This window comes from Phyllostomus discolor, chromosome 14 (assembly GCF_004126475.2).
Source record: "Phyllostomus discolor isolate MPI-MPIP mPhyDis1 chromosome 14, mPhyDis1.pri.v3, whole genome shotgun sequence".
In the NCBI taxonomy this organism is placed as follows: Eukaryota; Metazoa; Chordata; class Mammalia; order Chiroptera; family Phyllostomidae; genus Phyllostomus; species Phyllostomus discolor.
The window spans coordinates 38,937,181-38,953,631 of NC_040916.2; the positions used below are offsets into that span (position 1 = coordinate 38,937,181).

The 16,451-nt window shown below is 43.4% G+C and overlaps 1 protein-coding gene across 2 annotated transcripts; it reads right to left on the bottom strand.

Annotated features, from left to right (window-relative positions):
* Nucleotides 1–7,779: 7,779 nt before the first annotated feature.
* Nucleotides 7,780–14,509, bottom strand: BCL2L15 (BCL2 like 15). 2 transcript variants are annotated; one of them, XM_028503170.2, is made up of 5 exons: nucleotides 13,724–14,509; nucleotides 12,514–12,716; nucleotides 12,075–12,196; nucleotides 8,562–8,786; nucleotides 7,780–7,926 (listed from the first exon to the last, which is right to left on the bottom strand). In XM_028503170.2, the coding sequence occupies exons 2-5, from the start codon at nucleotides 12,650–12,652 to the stop codon at nucleotides 7,909–7,911; spliced, it is 504 nt and encodes a 167-aa protein (XP_028358971.1). In that variant the 5' UTR covers nucleotides 12,653–12,716; nucleotides 13,724–14,509; the 3' UTR covers nucleotides 7,780–7,908. The 2 variants fall into 2 exon arrangements, with proteins under 2 accessions (XP_028358971.1, XP_035871130.1); XM_036015237.1 differs by lacking the exon at nucleotides 13,724–14,509 and adding an exon at nucleotides 13,304–13,691.
* Nucleotides 14,510–16,451: the final 1,942 nt, after the last annotated feature.

Genomic DNA, 16,451 nt, shown 5'->3' on the forward strand with positions numbered 1-16,451 from the left:
TTAGCTTAGTGACTGGCTCCATGTGACTGCAGCATTGGTTATGTAGAGGAGCCTTGATGGATAAGGCTAGAATGGGCCGTTGGGGCCAGGCCGCAAGGGAAGCTTGAGTACCAGGCTGAAAAGTCGGGCTTTAGCCCTGGCTGGTGTAGATCAGTTGACTGAGTGCCGGCCTGTGAACTAAAGGGTCAGATGTTCAAATTCCAGTTACAGCACATGCCTGGGTTGCTGGCCAGGTCCCCAGTTAGCGGCATATGAGAGGCAACCACACACACTGATGTTTCTCTCCCTCCCTTCTCCTCTGTCTAAAAATATATAAATAAAATATATATATTTTTTTAAAGCCGGGCTTTATTTGATGGGCAGTGGAAAACCACTTATGGAACTTTTTTTTTTTACAGCTTCATTGACGTATTGCTGACATACACTAAACCATGCATTTTGAAGTGGATGGTTTAACAAGTTGTGGTATGTGCAGGCACCCACGGAACCATGGCCATAGTCAAGGTAATGAACACGCCCCATGTCCTTCAGAAGTTCCACTGCAAGATTGTGAGAGAACAGCAATAAAAACAATGCTTCGGGAAAATATTTCTTGATTTCAAAAAAATAAAAAATAAATAAATGCTCCCTTCTGATAAAGTTGTGAAAGCCTCATAATCTCCTTCAGTGGTATGTATAGTTTTGGCGGGGGCAGGGGGGAGATTGTTCTTTTTTGTTTCTAAAGGTTTTATTTATTTATTTTTAGAAAAGGGGAAAGGGAGGGAGAAAGAGAGGGAAGCATCAGTATGTGATTGTCTCTCATGCGCTCCTTAACGGGGACCTGGCCTGCAATCCAAGCATGTGCCCTGACTGGGAATCGAACCAGTGATCTTTTGGTTCACAGGCCGGCACTCGATCCACTGAGCTGCACCAGCCAGGGCATGTACCATATTTTGCTGTGTATAATGCACACCCACATTTTTGGGCCCAAACTTACAAGAAAAAAATATTTCATTTTAATTTTGTAATTCAATTTTTCATTTATTTATACTTAGAAAGAAAACCAATTCTCATATTCTAGGGTCTTATTTTGAATACAGATACCATTATTACTTTCTAGAGTTACACTTTTAATGCATAAGCATAGATAAAAGAATTAAAACATTTATATAGATACAGAATTAGTACTACCCAGGTATATGTGCATCCTTACTTTCCCTCAAAAACCTGGGCAAAAAAGTGTGCATTAGACATGGCAAAATATGGTATATGAGGTCTGTCCAGAAGGTATCTAAGCAGGTAATATGAAAAATAGAGACATTTATTGAAGATGATACAAGATACAAGAAACATTGTACACAGGACAACGATGTCACAGTTCATTCAAGATAGGCACCTTGGGACCTCATGCAGTTCTCCCAGTCACCATCAACTGCCATGTCATATTTTCCTGAACCTCATCAGTGATCTGAAATCTCTCCCCTTTCAAAGGTGATTTTAGTTTTGGGAAAAGACAGAAGTCTCAATGTGCCAAATCTGGGCTGTATTGGAGCTGAGTCACCTGGGTGATTTGATGTTTCACCAAAAACTCTGCACCAGATGTGATTCGTGAGTGGGCATGTTGTTGTGATGAAGCTGCCAGTCACCAGCTGCCCATAGCTGCGGCCTTCTGAATCACCCAAATACTTTTCATGGAGGATTGTTCAAGCTTATTGCAAAATTTGATGCAGATTCATTGCTCTATTCACTCATCTTGAATGTGATGACCACACAGTGCACATGCTCACTCATCGGTGTCTACTGCACCCACTGACTAGTACAGTGAAGCCATCATTGTTCACGCATGTGCATCCCGGTCCACTCTCCTCGGCTGCCAGGTTATACCGATGTTGTGCAAACTGTCCTCATTACATTAACAATGGTTGGACGTTTTTCTGGACAGGCCTCATAATTTCAAAATGAGTTATGCCCTATGGAAAAAAGAAGAAAACTGTGGACAAAGGAACCACAGCCTTGGTCAATCTGGCAGCAGACTGTGTAGAGGACAGACTGGAATTGGACAAGCCTAGAACAGGAGAGTCAACTGAAAGCTTCACTAGGAGGCTTTACTGATAGCTCAGGCAGGTGGTGATAAACTGTTACAGGAAGAATCAGAGCAGCCCTGGCTGATGTGGTTCAGTCGATTGAGCACTGGTCTGCCAACCACAGGGTCGCTGGCTTGATTCCCAGTCAGGGCACATGCCTAGGTTTCGGCCAGGTCCCTGGTAAGGGGCGTGCAAGAGGCAACCACACATGGATATTTCCCTCTCTCTCTCTTTCCCCTGTCTAAAACTAAAATAAATATTTTTTTAAGAAATCGGAACAAAAAGGAAGAAAATATGTGACAAAGACTAGTTGGGTAACTAGAATGGGAAAAAGGGAAAAATGACTGAGGTTCTGAGCTAGTTGGATGGTAATCAGGGACCCTGTGTACAATGTATATGAAGAGATTATCTGTTCATAGTCTTACAAATAGTTTTGCAAGTTAGGCTAAATGTGCATTTACAGGTTTCGAATCTGCTCCGCTCTCCCTGTAGTTCCTCCCGGGTTTACACCACTATCGCTCTCCTGGCCTCCCGGTACTCTCTCAGTCTCCCCCAGCCCCTCTTTGCCTTCTGCTCGCTCCGACTCTGTCAGAAACCAAACACACAGAAGAGTCACGGTCAGTCAGGAACTGCAGCGACAGGTAAAAGTGCTGCCTGCTTCTACGGGAAGTGCTAGGAGAAGCCCGAGTCCTGCTTTATTCCCACAAGGTGCTGGCACCGACTTTCTAATGGAAAGTCACAAGTGTGCCATCAGAAAAACCACCTCAAAAAACTTTACCTTTCAAACGGCTCGGCAGATCAATAAGCACACATTTCCCATTTTTCACAGGAAAAAGAGGAAGTGCACAGACCGCATTATAGGACAATGGGAAGACGAGCAAGGACGGGGATGTGGAAACCACAATCTGGTTGCGGCACACGGGCTGCGAGCCCCCCTCGGCTCCCCTGTGCCTCTGTGACAGGGGCTCGTGGAGCGACAGGGGTCACAGGCTGAGGCGGACAGTCTCAACGCCGTCCTCACACGAGCCCCTCAGCTGTGGGATTTCCCAGCGCCACAGGCAGTCGTCTTCGTTTCTAAATGTAACTTGAGGTTCCCACATTCCTCAACGTGACTTCTATACTTCATAATGAAATTACCACTTACGTGGAACACTACAATTTTATTTTCTAATGAAATGATAGAGGAAATAAGATTCAATATGTAGCCATTGTGTCTATAATAAAATTTTTCATTTTTTTCATATATACTCTGCATTTTGAGACATAGGCTTATATTGGGTTGGCCAAAATATTCACTGAGTTTTTTCCATAAGATGGCTCTAGTAGTGCTTAGTTGTATTTAACTTCATTCCAAACAATTTTTTTTGGATTGTACTGTGACAGCTGTCATATCAGCATGCATTTAAAAAAACTTATCAAAATTGATGAATTTTTGTGCAGCTATCTTAATACTGAAAGTAGAAGAAGATATGCAACATTTTTGGCATATTATGCTTTATTATTTCCAGAAAGGTGAAAATGCAACAGAAATGCAAAGAAAGATTTGTGCAGTATATGGAGAAGGTGCTGTGACTGACGAAGCGTGTCAAAAGTGGTTTGTGAAGCTTTTTGGTACTATTGACATTTTGGCCAAATAATTCTTTGCTGTGGGGCTGTCTTATGCATTGGAAGTAGTTTAGCAGCACCCCTGGCCTCTACCCATCAGAAGCCTATAGCAGGAGATGACCAACATACTCAAAATACCCAAATCAATAAAGTTATTGGTGAAAATGAAAAATACATCTTTCATTTTATGGAAAAAACGTAACGGACTTTTTGGCCAACCCAATATATCATTCAATTGAGACTGCACTTGCCGAGAACTAGCTTGAATGTATAGACAGGATTTTATTTCATGAACAGAAAAGCGTCAGTCAAAGTGAAAACAGTGACATTGCCTAAGAGGTCAAATACCACAAAACTAAGCATTTTGAGTTTATAGTAATGTTAGGGACAAAGGAATACATCAAGTATCTTCAATTGGTAGAAAGAAAGGTAATTTCGACTAAAGAGAAATATGAAATCTCATTTCTGGCTTGCTAACCTATTGCAATTTATCCAGTAAAAGAGGAAAGAGCCTAACTTGAAAAAGTCAAAACTTCTAGTTGAGATGGCAATGCAGGCAGACATGGCGCAAGCACATCAAAATTACAACTGAAATATAGAACCACCATCACCCAGGAGCATCGGAAATGGAGGTGAATGGACGTCTGACAATTACGGAATTGAAGAAGCCACACCCATCCAGACTGGTAGGAGGGGTGCGGAAGCAGAGAGGGCTGGCCCCACAGCCATGTGGAAAAAAATTTGGGAGGGATATTTCCGGAGCAAGGAGTCCCAGCCCCACACTGAGTCCCCCAGCCCAGGGTTCCAGTGCCAGGAAGATTAAGTCCCCACAACTTCTGGCTGTGAAAACCATGGGGATGGAGTTGGTGGAGGAGGTTGCTGGAGCCTCAAGCAGTTCTTCTTAAAGAACCCACACACACACTCACCTACTCAGACTCCCTCTGAGCTCCCGCCCTGGGGTGGCAGCTTGAAGGGCACCTGTGGTGTGCAGGGAAAGGCTGAAGTGTCTGGCATTGGGCGAGCAGGGGCCATAGTCCCTTGTCTAAACCTTCCCCCCACAGAGCAGGTAGGCTGGTGCCACATCTGAGATTCCATTGAACTGGCTAACACCGTGTGACCCACCTTGGAGATCCACAGAGGCTGTACCTCACCCAAGTTACAGGCCCACCCAAGCTGCTTTTCTGTAAGAATGGCTGGTCTTGGCTCCTAAATCCTACCAAACAAGCAACAGCCAGCTTTAGTGAACCCTAGCAGCAGCCAGATTAGAGTCACAGCTTGGATTCGCCTGGGAATCTCCAAGCCCAGCACGAATAGCAGCCATCTCAGACTACTTTATAGTTCAGCAATGTGGGCTCCAGGAAAAACACAGGTGGAGGCTGACCTTGGCCTGCACCACCTGGGAAACCCCAGGACCACTTTCTCTTGGGAAACCCCAAGAAGTGGACAACTACAGACCACACTGGAGCACCACCACCCTGCCCCTGCACAGCTGATCCTCCACAGAGGGCAGAGGTTGGTGGTCAGTGGCCACAGCTAGTCCTTGCAGGTGAGTAGCCTGGGTAAATCCCTCCCCTTGACCTGTCAATGGCAACCAAAGCTCAGCTAAAAGAGGAGGGTGTACTCAGCCCACATGAAGAGCACACCTCAAGTACACAGCTTGGGTGGTAAGGGAGGCTGTGCCACTGGACCCTACAGGACACCTACTACATTGGGCCACACAATCAAGACATGGAGGCAAAGCAGCTCTAATACACAGAAGCAAACACAGGGAGGCTGCCAAAACAAGGAGATGAAGAAACATGGCCCAAATGAAAGAACAGATCAAAACTCCAGTAAAAGGCTAACGAAAATGGAGATAAGTGATCTGTCAGAGGCAGAGTTCAAAACACTGTTTATAAGGATGCTCAAGAAACTTAGTGAGGACCTCAGCAGCATAAAAAAGACCCAGTCAGAAATGAAGGATATACTCATTGAAATAAAGAATGATGTGCAGGGAAACAACAGTAGAATGGATGAAGCCAAGAACCAAACCAGTGATTTGGAACATAAGGAAGCAAAAAGCAACCGTGCAGAACAACAAGAAAAAAGAATCCCCCCCCAAAAAATGAGGATAGTAAAAACAGCCTCTGGGACAACTTCAAGAGGCCCAATATTTGTATATAGGGGTGCCAGAAGGAGAGGAGAAAGAGCAAGAAATTGGAAATCTATCTGAAAAAAATAGTGAAAGAAAACTTCCCTAATTTGGTGAAGGAAAGACATACAAGTCCAGGAAGCACAGATAGTACCAATTATGACAGATACAAAGAGGCCCACTCCAAGACACATCATAATTAAAAGGCCAAAGGTTAAAGATAAAGAAAGACTCTTAAAAGCAAGAGAAGTTAGTACCAGAAGGTTGCCAAATGGAAGGGGAAGGGGGAGAATGGGTGAAGAGGTGAGGGGATTAAGAAGTACAAATAGGTTGTTACAGTATAGCCGTGGTATGTAAAGTACCGTATAGGAAATGGAGTAGACAAAGAATTTATACACGTGATCCATGGACCGGAACAATGATGGAGGTATTGCCTGAGGGAGGAGGGGGCACTGGGTGGAGGTGGGCAAAGGGGGAAAAAATCAGGACAACTATAGTAGCATAACCGGTAAAATATAATTTAAAAAAGAAAGGTCAAAATAATTAGCAGCACCGTGTCTTTATTTTTACGCATTTAGGGGAGCCAGGTAGCTGGCTGGCTGAAGGGAAGGGATGTGGTTAGCTCTGTAAACTTTAGCCTAAGACACTAACACCTCTTTAAAATAGAACAATGTTTTCCTTCCTGAGTGGAGGTAAGTAATCTAGTTTGGGGGTTTTGGATGGCGTGTCTACTTGATCACTGCTTACTAATCTATGAGATTATCAAAAACTACAATGAGATACACAGACCATACAAACCATATGCCTTCCTTCCCATTACCTCCAATCACTCGTGGTAGAGCCTGGGGTACGAACACCCTGGGGGACAAGCCAGGAGTCACAGACTGTGCAAACCCCCTTGGACTAAATTCTGAAAAAAAGTGTTATCTTGTCCACAGTTGTGTTTGCCAGGAATCATCAGAATTGCAACAGGGTTTAATTAACTCATGGAGAAATGTTCATTAACACCCCTTTGCACACCCCTTCCAACCTTTAGAGAAGGGGTGTGCAAACTTAAATGGCCAGAGAGTAAGTATTTTAAGCTTGAAGGGGCCATAGGGTGTCTGCCATACCTACTCGACTCTGCACAGCAGTCCCAAAACACTCACATGCACACAAGTGGGTGTAGCTGCATTCTAATAAAACTTTATTTACACACACACACACATAAGGAGCTGGCGCATTGGCCTGTGGGCTACAACTTGCCAACCCCTGCTGTAAAGCGATGGTTCTCAAACACCAGCTATACATCGGAATCGCCCGTGGAACTGGTTGGAAAGGTAGGAGCCTAGGCCCCAGCCCACTGCTACAGCATCAGATTCTCTAGGGATGGGGCCCGGACATCAGCAATTTATAAGGTCCACAAGTGACATGTGGGCCACGCTTTGAAAGTCGCTGTGGTATGTGAGATGGCCCTGCTGTCCTAGATGTGGCCCAGCACTTCCTGCACTCTGTGGCAGTAAAAAGACAGTTGTTTTATCTTTCTCTGACCTTTCTAATGGAAAAGCACATGAACGAACTGCTATTTTTCTTACTTCCAACCTTGAGAAAGCATAAAGTAATTCTGCTCAGGGGAAATGAACATGAAATTTAGGTTATGAATTTAAAAGAAAATCTTCAACTTAAAGTAACAAGATTTCCCCACCAAAAACCTCCCTGAAATCCTTTGGACTACAAAATTAATAGAAAGGATTCTTAACCAAAGACAGGGCTAAATCTGGAGGAATAGTTGACCGTGTGCTCTCTCTTCCCCAGAATGCCCCCAGCAAAGGCCTGCCCGGGTTGCCTGGAATTCCACTATTAACAAGTCATTGCTTTGTGTCTAGAGGTCTTTGCTTCAACAGAACCTCATTAGCACTCACATAAAAACGGAAAGTGTAAAATCTCTGTGGGCCTCTGGAAGCTGCTCCCAACTGTATCAATAGAAAAATAAATTATACAGCCAAGTTCAGTAAGTGTTTATTTGTTTTTTTTATTTGGTTGTTCATCCGTTTTAATTGCCAGAAATCCACCACCTGATCAGTCAAAGAGAAAGAGATGTTCAGGCTGGGAAACAGTTCCGTCTCCTCTTCAGCTCTCCACATTTTCCTGGGAAGGACAAGGAGTACCCAAGAGTCAAAGAGGCGGTCATCGGGAACTTCCTAAGGAAACCAGGGATGACCTACAGGTACCCACAGGGAACGCAGCTCGCACTAGGGCTTCTGCTGACCGCGGCGATGAAGGGGAGTGCTCTATGAGAGCAGAGGCTCCGATGATAACTAAGACGTGGGCTTAGAGGGCCTGCTGCAGTTCTCACCCCAGCAGGCAACACTAGTTGTTTTTTCTTAGATAGCAAATACTAAGATGATTCTGAACCGCCTCAACACACCCCCGAAGATGTTAGGCAAAGAAGACCCAGGAATTCACCAGGGGACAGGGTGAGGCCAGGCTGAGACTAGAGCTCAACCACAAATACCCTTTACAGATGTGTAGGGCTTGGAAATTTGCTTTATACACTTAGCGGTCGGTATGTCACATGGCATGACTCCGGAGTCCAATGTCCACAGGCTGAGCTTCTGCATGCTCATGGCAAAAACCATCCTGGCATTTTTAGCAAAGTAGGGAGGCATGTTTTCCTGCCCGGCTTCCAACTTACAGGAAGAATCATAAATTGGAGTCCCAGGTACCAGTCCTAGGCATCAGTAGCAAATGCCTAGCAAAGCCAGGGGCCCCGACATACTTACCCAACCTCCCTGGCCCTGGACGAACGTCCGGACAGCATCATTCCCATTGATCATATTTGTTATGGGGCTCACCACCTGTCTTGCCATTTCAGGAGCCACACGGGCCACACATTTAAGGAGGTTCACTGACACTGCCAAAAATGCTTTCACATAATCTAAGGTAGAATCCTGAGCACGCCAGGTATTGATGAGAGTGTCTACTGTGTTCTGAAGAACAGCTCCTACCTGGGGAGAGACACGGGACAGGATCAATGCAATATCACAAGAAGGTGCAGGAGGCTGCAAGTACAGGAACCCAGGAAAACAAGTGTTTCCCAGAGAGTGGCCAGTGTACCACTGGTTGTAGCTAGGTCATCTTAGGGAGTAAATGGATTGACTTTTCTCATTTTAGTTTTGTATTGACTGTAATAGCTTTCTGAAAAGCCAGAAGCAGACCCACGATTTCAGATAGCATTGCCTCAGATGCACCAAATGATTGAAAAAAAAAAAACAACAAAATGATTCAAGAGAAAATTATGAAGTACAACTGATAATACAACTGATACAGTAATACAACTGATAAAACTGTGCAGGTATTGCTTGAATGACTGAAGTCTGGGAATCTCTAAAGTAAACATCTATATCTATCTATATATCTATATATCTATATATATATAGATTTGCTTTTCCTTTGTCCTTCCCAAAAAATCTGGTTCAAAAGCCAATAGGTAGGGCCAAGCAAGATCTTATTGCAGCGTAGCGTAGGGGCGACCCACGGCAGTCAGAGCAGGCTGCCAGAGCCCAAACAAGCTGAGAAGGGCATCCACGTAAGAGTACCTAGATCTTCGCACCCAAATATGGTTTCCCATTAAAAGAAACCAGACCTCCCTGGAGGATGGCTGACTTCCGGATTGGGACTGCAAAAGACAGGTTTCCTGTCAGAAATGAAGGAAGTACTCGGAGAATGACAGGGACGTGCTGAAAAGGCACAGTTCAGACTGAAAGAACCCCCACTGGCCAGAGCCGGGGCAATGTGAGCATTCAAATAACTAATGATAGTAGCCCTGGCTGGTGTGGCTCAGTGGATTGAGTACTGGCCTGAGAATCAAAGGTTGTCTGTTCGATTCCCAGTCAGGGCACATGCCCCGGTTGCAGGCCAAAGTCCCCAGTAGGGGTGTGTGAGAGGCAACCTCACACTGATGATTCTCTCTCTCTCTTTCTCCTTCCCTTCCCCTGTCTAAAAATAAAAAAAAAAAGTCTTTAAAAAATAATGATAGTAACACATTATAACCCACTGAATGAGGTAGGAATTCATGAGTTGATGTATAAAATAAATGAACAGACTGAAATTGTGATGGGCTGTGGGATATTTACATGGTTTCAAAGTCCCTCCCTACTAAACACGTAATTACGAAAGTGGAAAGAGCAGGTTTACAGCGGAGAACGCTCGCAGACTCCGTTTTCAGGGACTGACATCACCACAAGCAATGGGACAAACTGAAACGAGCGCCGCTCGATGGCACGAGAGTGATGCAGCAACACTTCTGTGATTCTCCTACCAGAGCTGTGTCTCCCAAATCTGCTTACGAGAAAACGCCAAACACACCCAAGTTAAGGGGCATTCTACAAAATAATTGAATCATATAACCTTCAAGCATCGTGGCCGTGGAAATCAATGAAAGACTAAGAGATTACTACGGATTAAAGGAGACTCGAAGGGCATAACTTAACTGCAATATCTGATTCTGGCCTGTATCTTTTTGTTGTAAATGACTTCATTGGAACAATTGGCAAAAGTCAGTGGGATCTTAGGATGGGATGAAAATGTATCCTTGATAATTAATTTCCTGGTGCTGATGGTTAGATTGTGGTTACATAACTGAATGTCCTTGCTTCAAGGAAATATAACAGGATTATGGGGGTGATGAAATATCATGTTCGCCACTTACTATCAAATGATTCGAGTGGGAAATTCTTTGTACAATATATGCAGCTTTTCTGTGAGTTTGAAGAAACATTTCTAATTAAAAAAATGAAAAGTAGATTCAGCTCTCAGCTACCTAGGAAAAGCATCCGTGCAAGCAGTCGGGTGTTACCAAGCTAGTCCTGCCAGAGTGTTGAGGAGGCACACCACCCAAGCTGTATTAAGCAGGAAGAATAAAGCATAATGGTTCTGGGACCAGTCTGGGTCCAGGCCCTAATGGCCATACTTACTGTGTGGGGGTGTGAAGTACAGTAAAGGAAATATGGTCAATAACATTGTAATAACTATGTATAATACCAGGTGGGTACTGGAAACTCCAGGGGGGTGGTGAGGAGAGGGGGAACATTTTGGAAAATATATGATTTTCTAACCACTATACTATATACCTGAAACTATTACAAAATAATACTGAGTGTAAACTGTAATGGAAAACTAAATTAAAAAAATAAATAAAAGGAAAAAGAAAAAAAATACTGCGTAACCTAATTATTCATTTCCCTAGTTCTCAGTTTTCTTCCCTCTTAAATGTATATCAAGTCAGGAAATACTTATCAAGAGTCTATTATGCATTAGGCACTGTTCCAGGTTGGGTGGCCAGAGCAGTGAGCAAAACCGGCTGGACGTGGGCTCTCACAGCGTTATCTATAGACAGGGAGAGGCTGTGCTGCGGGTGACAGTTTCTCTAGTACCTCACAGAGTAGGGCAGGGATCAAATCAGAAAACAACTGTAAAGCATTGGGAGCTTCCCCCGGTAAGTGAAAAATTCCTATTAACTACCATTATTGATACTAATGAGTAATGTCTTCTAGAACATTGTCTGTGGTCTTTATAGCCAATACAGAGTCCCAGTGCTATCACTAGTAACCAGCATTCTGTTGAAGGGCCAGGTGTGCCCTAGTAGGCTCCTGTACCTCATCCCTCATTGCATCGAACTTGTCAACTGTTTATGCCTCCTGTACACAATGTCACTGCTGAACCTTGGGTGGGGAGAGATGCCCACATCCAGAATAGGTACTGAAACAGGTGCATAAAAGAATAAAATGCTATAAATATGTTCTGTGCCACCAAGCACAGCTTGGACAAAAAACAAATAAAGCAAGCCCTGGCTGGCATAGCTCAGTGGATTGAGCGCAGGTTGCGAACCAAACCAAAGTGTCGCAGGTTCGATTCCCAGCCAGGGTAAATGCCTGGGTTGCAGGCCACAGCCCCTAGCAACTGCACATTGATGTTTCTCTTTTTCTCTCTCTATCTCCCTCCCTTCCCTCTCTAAAAATAAATAAATAAAATCTTAAAAAAACAAACAAAAAACAAACAAAGCAACGTGAACGGTGTCCAGCCTATGCCAAAAGCTTCCCACCTCAGCGCCACTAAGGCTTGCTGAAGCCATAAGGAAGTGGCCACCAGAGAACTCCTGCCACGTCTCCTTGAGTAAAAGTCAGTCTCCAAAACTTTCACAGAACATTTCGGGCCACCCCCCTATAGGAGTAGTAAGAAAAGGGTATCTGAAATAGACAAGAAAAGCAGTAAATAGAAAGTAGCAGAAACCTGACCTGTCCCTGAGTGGTTGCTTTGATGACGCTTTCGGCAGATTCTTCCAGTTCTTTATTGAGCTGGTCCCCCAACATCCGAAGGCGACCGGCAATGATGGCCACGTCAAAGGAGCTAACCTCTCCTAAAACAGAGAGAACACAGTCCCGATTGTCACCAAGTTTGAAGGGAAGGCAAGTCCCAGGGATCTGGGCATTGGAGCAAGTTCTGCAGGCACGTAAACACTCTTGGCATCCCTCCCTGCCGAGAACATCTTCAATGTTCTGTCAAAGCCAACAGTCAGAAAGTCTCCCTTCATGGAGAACCTCTTTCCCTTCCATAAAGACTCCGGGCATTGCTGAACGCTTCCCAGGTTTCCCTTTAGAAACTTCAATGGAAATTAGAGACCATACTCAGATTCTCCTGTCAACCGGCAATCGCCGCCTGGGCCAGCAGCCTTACCTGAATCCACTTCATTTGTATCACACAGGTTCCGGGTGGCAGTAGCCTGTGGTGGTATGCCTAAGAAGTCTTCGAGGAGAAAGTTCACAATGCATTCCGTTTGCTCCTCAAAAGTCTGGGGGGTCTTCATTTTAGACATTTGCTGCCAAGTTTTGCTTTTCCGCCAAACAAGCAATTTGGAACTCAGCAGGAAGTCAGAAACGCTGTAAACCAGCACAGAGTCAGTGTTCCCGATGGGTCATAAAATCCTAGAGCCCTCCCAGCCACCTTCCTTCAAAATCAGCTGCTCAGATACGTGGGGCTGCTCCGGAGGGCACACTGGCACAGAACTGGGAACTTGGCTGAAGACTTTCAGTTCCTCGTCTCAAAACCACACCCTAGCCAGCATCTAAGATTAATGAATAACTTTTATAGATAGGTTGCCAATTTAAAACTGAAATAGAGTTGAGGAAGAACCTCTTGGGTAATTTTATTGAGAAATACTTCTTGTGTGGTTCAATTGTGGTATAACTTCAAAAAGGAAGGGTTTACAGTTGAATAATAGGCATTCAGGTCCGGATGATTGCAATAATCAGTCATGTTCGCCATAATCAGTCAATATTTATTGAGTAGCTATGTCTAAGGAGCTCTACCTGGCACTACAAATAACACAGAAAAACGACCTAGACACAGTCCCCACCCCCATGGCGCTAAAGTGTACTTCGGCATGAATGACACATTAAACAACTATACACAACTGCTGTGCTTACTGAGATAGAGTGTGTGACGAGTGTGTAAAAAGGGAACAAACCCAGGGGGCGAGGAAGGCTTCCTTGAAGTAGAACACCCAAGATGAGCTCCAGAGGCCAAGTGGCCGTTTGTTAGGCAGAGAGGAGGAAGAAGGCCATTCCAAGTAGAGGGAATGTGATATACAAAAGCTGAGAAAGTTAAAAAACAAACAAACAAACAAACAAAACCTTGGGCATTTGAGCAATTGAAATGCAGATAATACAAAGTATTTCTCAGGGGTTAAATAAGATAATGTGGAATGACCCAGCAGCATCTGACCCATGTACAGTAAATGTTAAATTTCTTCTTTTCAGCCCAAGACCTAATGACCAGGATGAAGAGGATCTGGGATATACTCTCTAACAGGATAAATTAGGATTTTCCTAAAAGAGCTAGACTCTACCTACCCCTGTTTTACAAGATCTCAGGATTGGACACTCACCCACAATGGCTTCCTTCTTAGTGTAGCTGCATCTGGATATCGAGTTTGGGTGCCAGAAGCAGCACACAAATATATCAGCTTTTCCGGAGTATTCTAACCTGGTGAGTGAGTAAGAGATGCAAGCATAAATGCTAAGTCAGCTGCTCAGAATGCAATTTCTATCATGCAAAATAATCAGAGCCAATCTTCTGTTTTCTATTTTATTTTATAAAAATAAATGATTATAAACTGCTTTGGTCTAGGAACAGGACTTAGTCGCCAAAGGGCCATTTTCATTTGTCATTATCTGTCACTAGGGTTGAAACTTTGGTTATTACTGAGTAGGCTTCAGACCTTGAAGGTCAGAAGGTTCCTCAGAGATAATTCTAGGCCAACTGCCTGTCACATTAGAGCGAATCATTGACAATCTAAGGGTTCCAACAAATACATTGACATAAACCCAAAATAATACACAAAAGGGAAACACATCTATAAGAGACCGTCCAACTGGTGTAAAATAGCCTGCCCAAGGTAAGTGGCAGAACAGAAATTTAAAACCAAGTCTGTCCTACTTCAAACAGTAAACCTTTCCCACAATAATAAACCACCTTCCTCATTTCACCACTGATGTGCTTATGGACACAGCTACCTGTGGTCTCGGATCTTGTATGCCTGGTATTGCAAGGCTACAGACCCTGAGTGTGCACTCTCCCAGGCACTCTGGAGTCAATTTTCCTTCTTTGTTTATTTTTCTTTGGGCCTCCCAAACCATCCCCACTAGCCCAAATCCCCTTTACTCTTGCTTTTCTGATATTGTGCTCCTAATTATTACTGAAAAAACGAGGACAGACTTTTTTCACTGCCACTTGCTTCTTTTGCCATTCGGGCCACAATGTACATCCCTCTCCCAAAGCCTCATCTCACTGTGTCATTGGCTCGAAGTCCAGGACCTCGGTGTGTGTACCAGGTCTGCACGTGGGTGAGAGCTCTCAGGGACACTTCCTCTTAATGTGGAGACCTGAAACTATGGAAATACTGGGTTGCCCAAAAAGTCCGGGCGTTTTTTTCCGTAAACTAAAAGACATGTTTTTCATTTTCACCAACAGCTCCATTGATTTGGCTGTTTTGAGTATGTCGGCTGTCTCCCACATGGTATAATGTTGACTGTTCTCATTAATGTCTTAATTTGCTCTCTATCAACTTCAATTAGTCTATCCAATCGTGAAACATTGTCCAGTGAGAAAACTCCAGCATGAAACTTCACAAACTATTTTTGACACATTCAGTCAGTCATGGCACCTTCTCCAGACACTGCACAAAGCTTTTCTTGCCTTTTCATTGCATTGTTTCCTTTCTTGAAACAACAAAGCATATTATGCCAAAACTGTTGCTTATTTTCTTCCATGTCCACATTAAAATAGCTACACAAAAATTCGCCAATTTTGATGGATTTTTTAAAATGCACATTGATATGACAGCTGTAACAATGCACTCTAACAAAATAGTTTTGAATGAAGTTAAAGAAAACTAAGTGCCACTAGTGCCATCTTACAGAAAAAAACAAATGTTACTTTTTGGCCAATCCAATAAGTTCTTTGTCTCCCCAAACACCCAATATATGAGAAAGGGATAGAAAAAAATGTAACACAACTCCCATTCAAAAGAGGTGGGAGGGGAAGAGGGGCAGGTAACAATAAAATTGTGGTCAGGAACTATGCAAATGATCTCCTTTGCAATGTTCCAAAGCTCCACTGTCATTAGATGTATTACATTCTATCTACCAACTAAGAGACATTCAAAGGCCATTTTTCTCAAAAGTACAGTATCACCTACCCTCATAGATTTAAAAAATAAATACCCAACATCAACATGTTACATCATCAGACCACATGTCTGCAGAGGCTAAAAAAAGCTCCAAGAGGCAAGAGATATTAAATAACTATATTTTATGTGTGTGTGTACATATATATATAATATGTGCATATACATATAAATGTAGCTATTTATAATATGTGTGTGTGAGAATATACACACACATATACATAGTTTAGTCATTTTGCTTATAAATTAGTAAAACTAGGCTACGGTTAAGAGAAATCAGTTCTTCACTGAGATCCTCTTAAAATTACACTTCCAACAGCAATAATTCCATATTGTGCTATGCCCCTTACATGACAGAAAATGGACCAAGTAGAACAACTTAATCTTCTAAGAACTCCAAAAGCTGGGATTCTTTCAGTAACATTTATTCAATTGCTGAGCCATACCTAATTTTCTTTAGGTCAAACTTTTAATTATAGTCTTTAATTTTAAAAAAAAGTCAATCCGTTTGCTTAATTTCTACCACCTACATCCTGTTCCCTTGCAGCACTTCAAATGGGCAGCATCCTGAGCTTCACTTTTGTTGAACAGAACAAGTCGAAATATGGAAAAGCAGTTCTGCAGAGGTTCTGATCCTGGTATTTCCAGTCCCTGTGAATCCACTGTCTAGAGATCAAGTGTTCCCAACTGGGGGCCATGTTACCTGCCAGAGCACCTCTGGCAACATCTGGAGATACTTTCAGTTGTCACAACTGGGGGTTCTATTGACATCTAGTGGGTAGATGCCAGAGATGCTGCCAATAATCATCCTATAATAAAGTCTCCCACAACAAAGAATGATTTTGCCCCAAATATCATTAGTGCCAATTTTGAGAAGCCCTAGTCAAGATGGAATCCCATTATTTTCTTTGTAGTTGATACAATATAA

What these genes read in the sequence shown, in the direction of transcription:
- BCL2L15 (XM_028503170.2), bottom strand. Translation starts at nt 12,652, where the DNA reads ATGTCTAAAATGAAGACCCCCCAGACTTTTGAGGAGCAAACGGAATGC. An exon ending in TACAAATGAAGTGGATTCAG is followed by an intron (nt 12,197 to 12,513) that starts GTAAGGCTGCTG and finishes TCTCTGTTTTAG; the next exon opens with GAGAGGTTAGCTCCTTTGAC. An exon ending in AAGCAACCACTCAGGGACAG is followed by an intron (nt 8,787 to 12,074) that starts GTCAGGTTTCTG and finishes GTCTCTCCCCAG; the next exon opens with GTAGGAGCTGTTCTTCAGAA.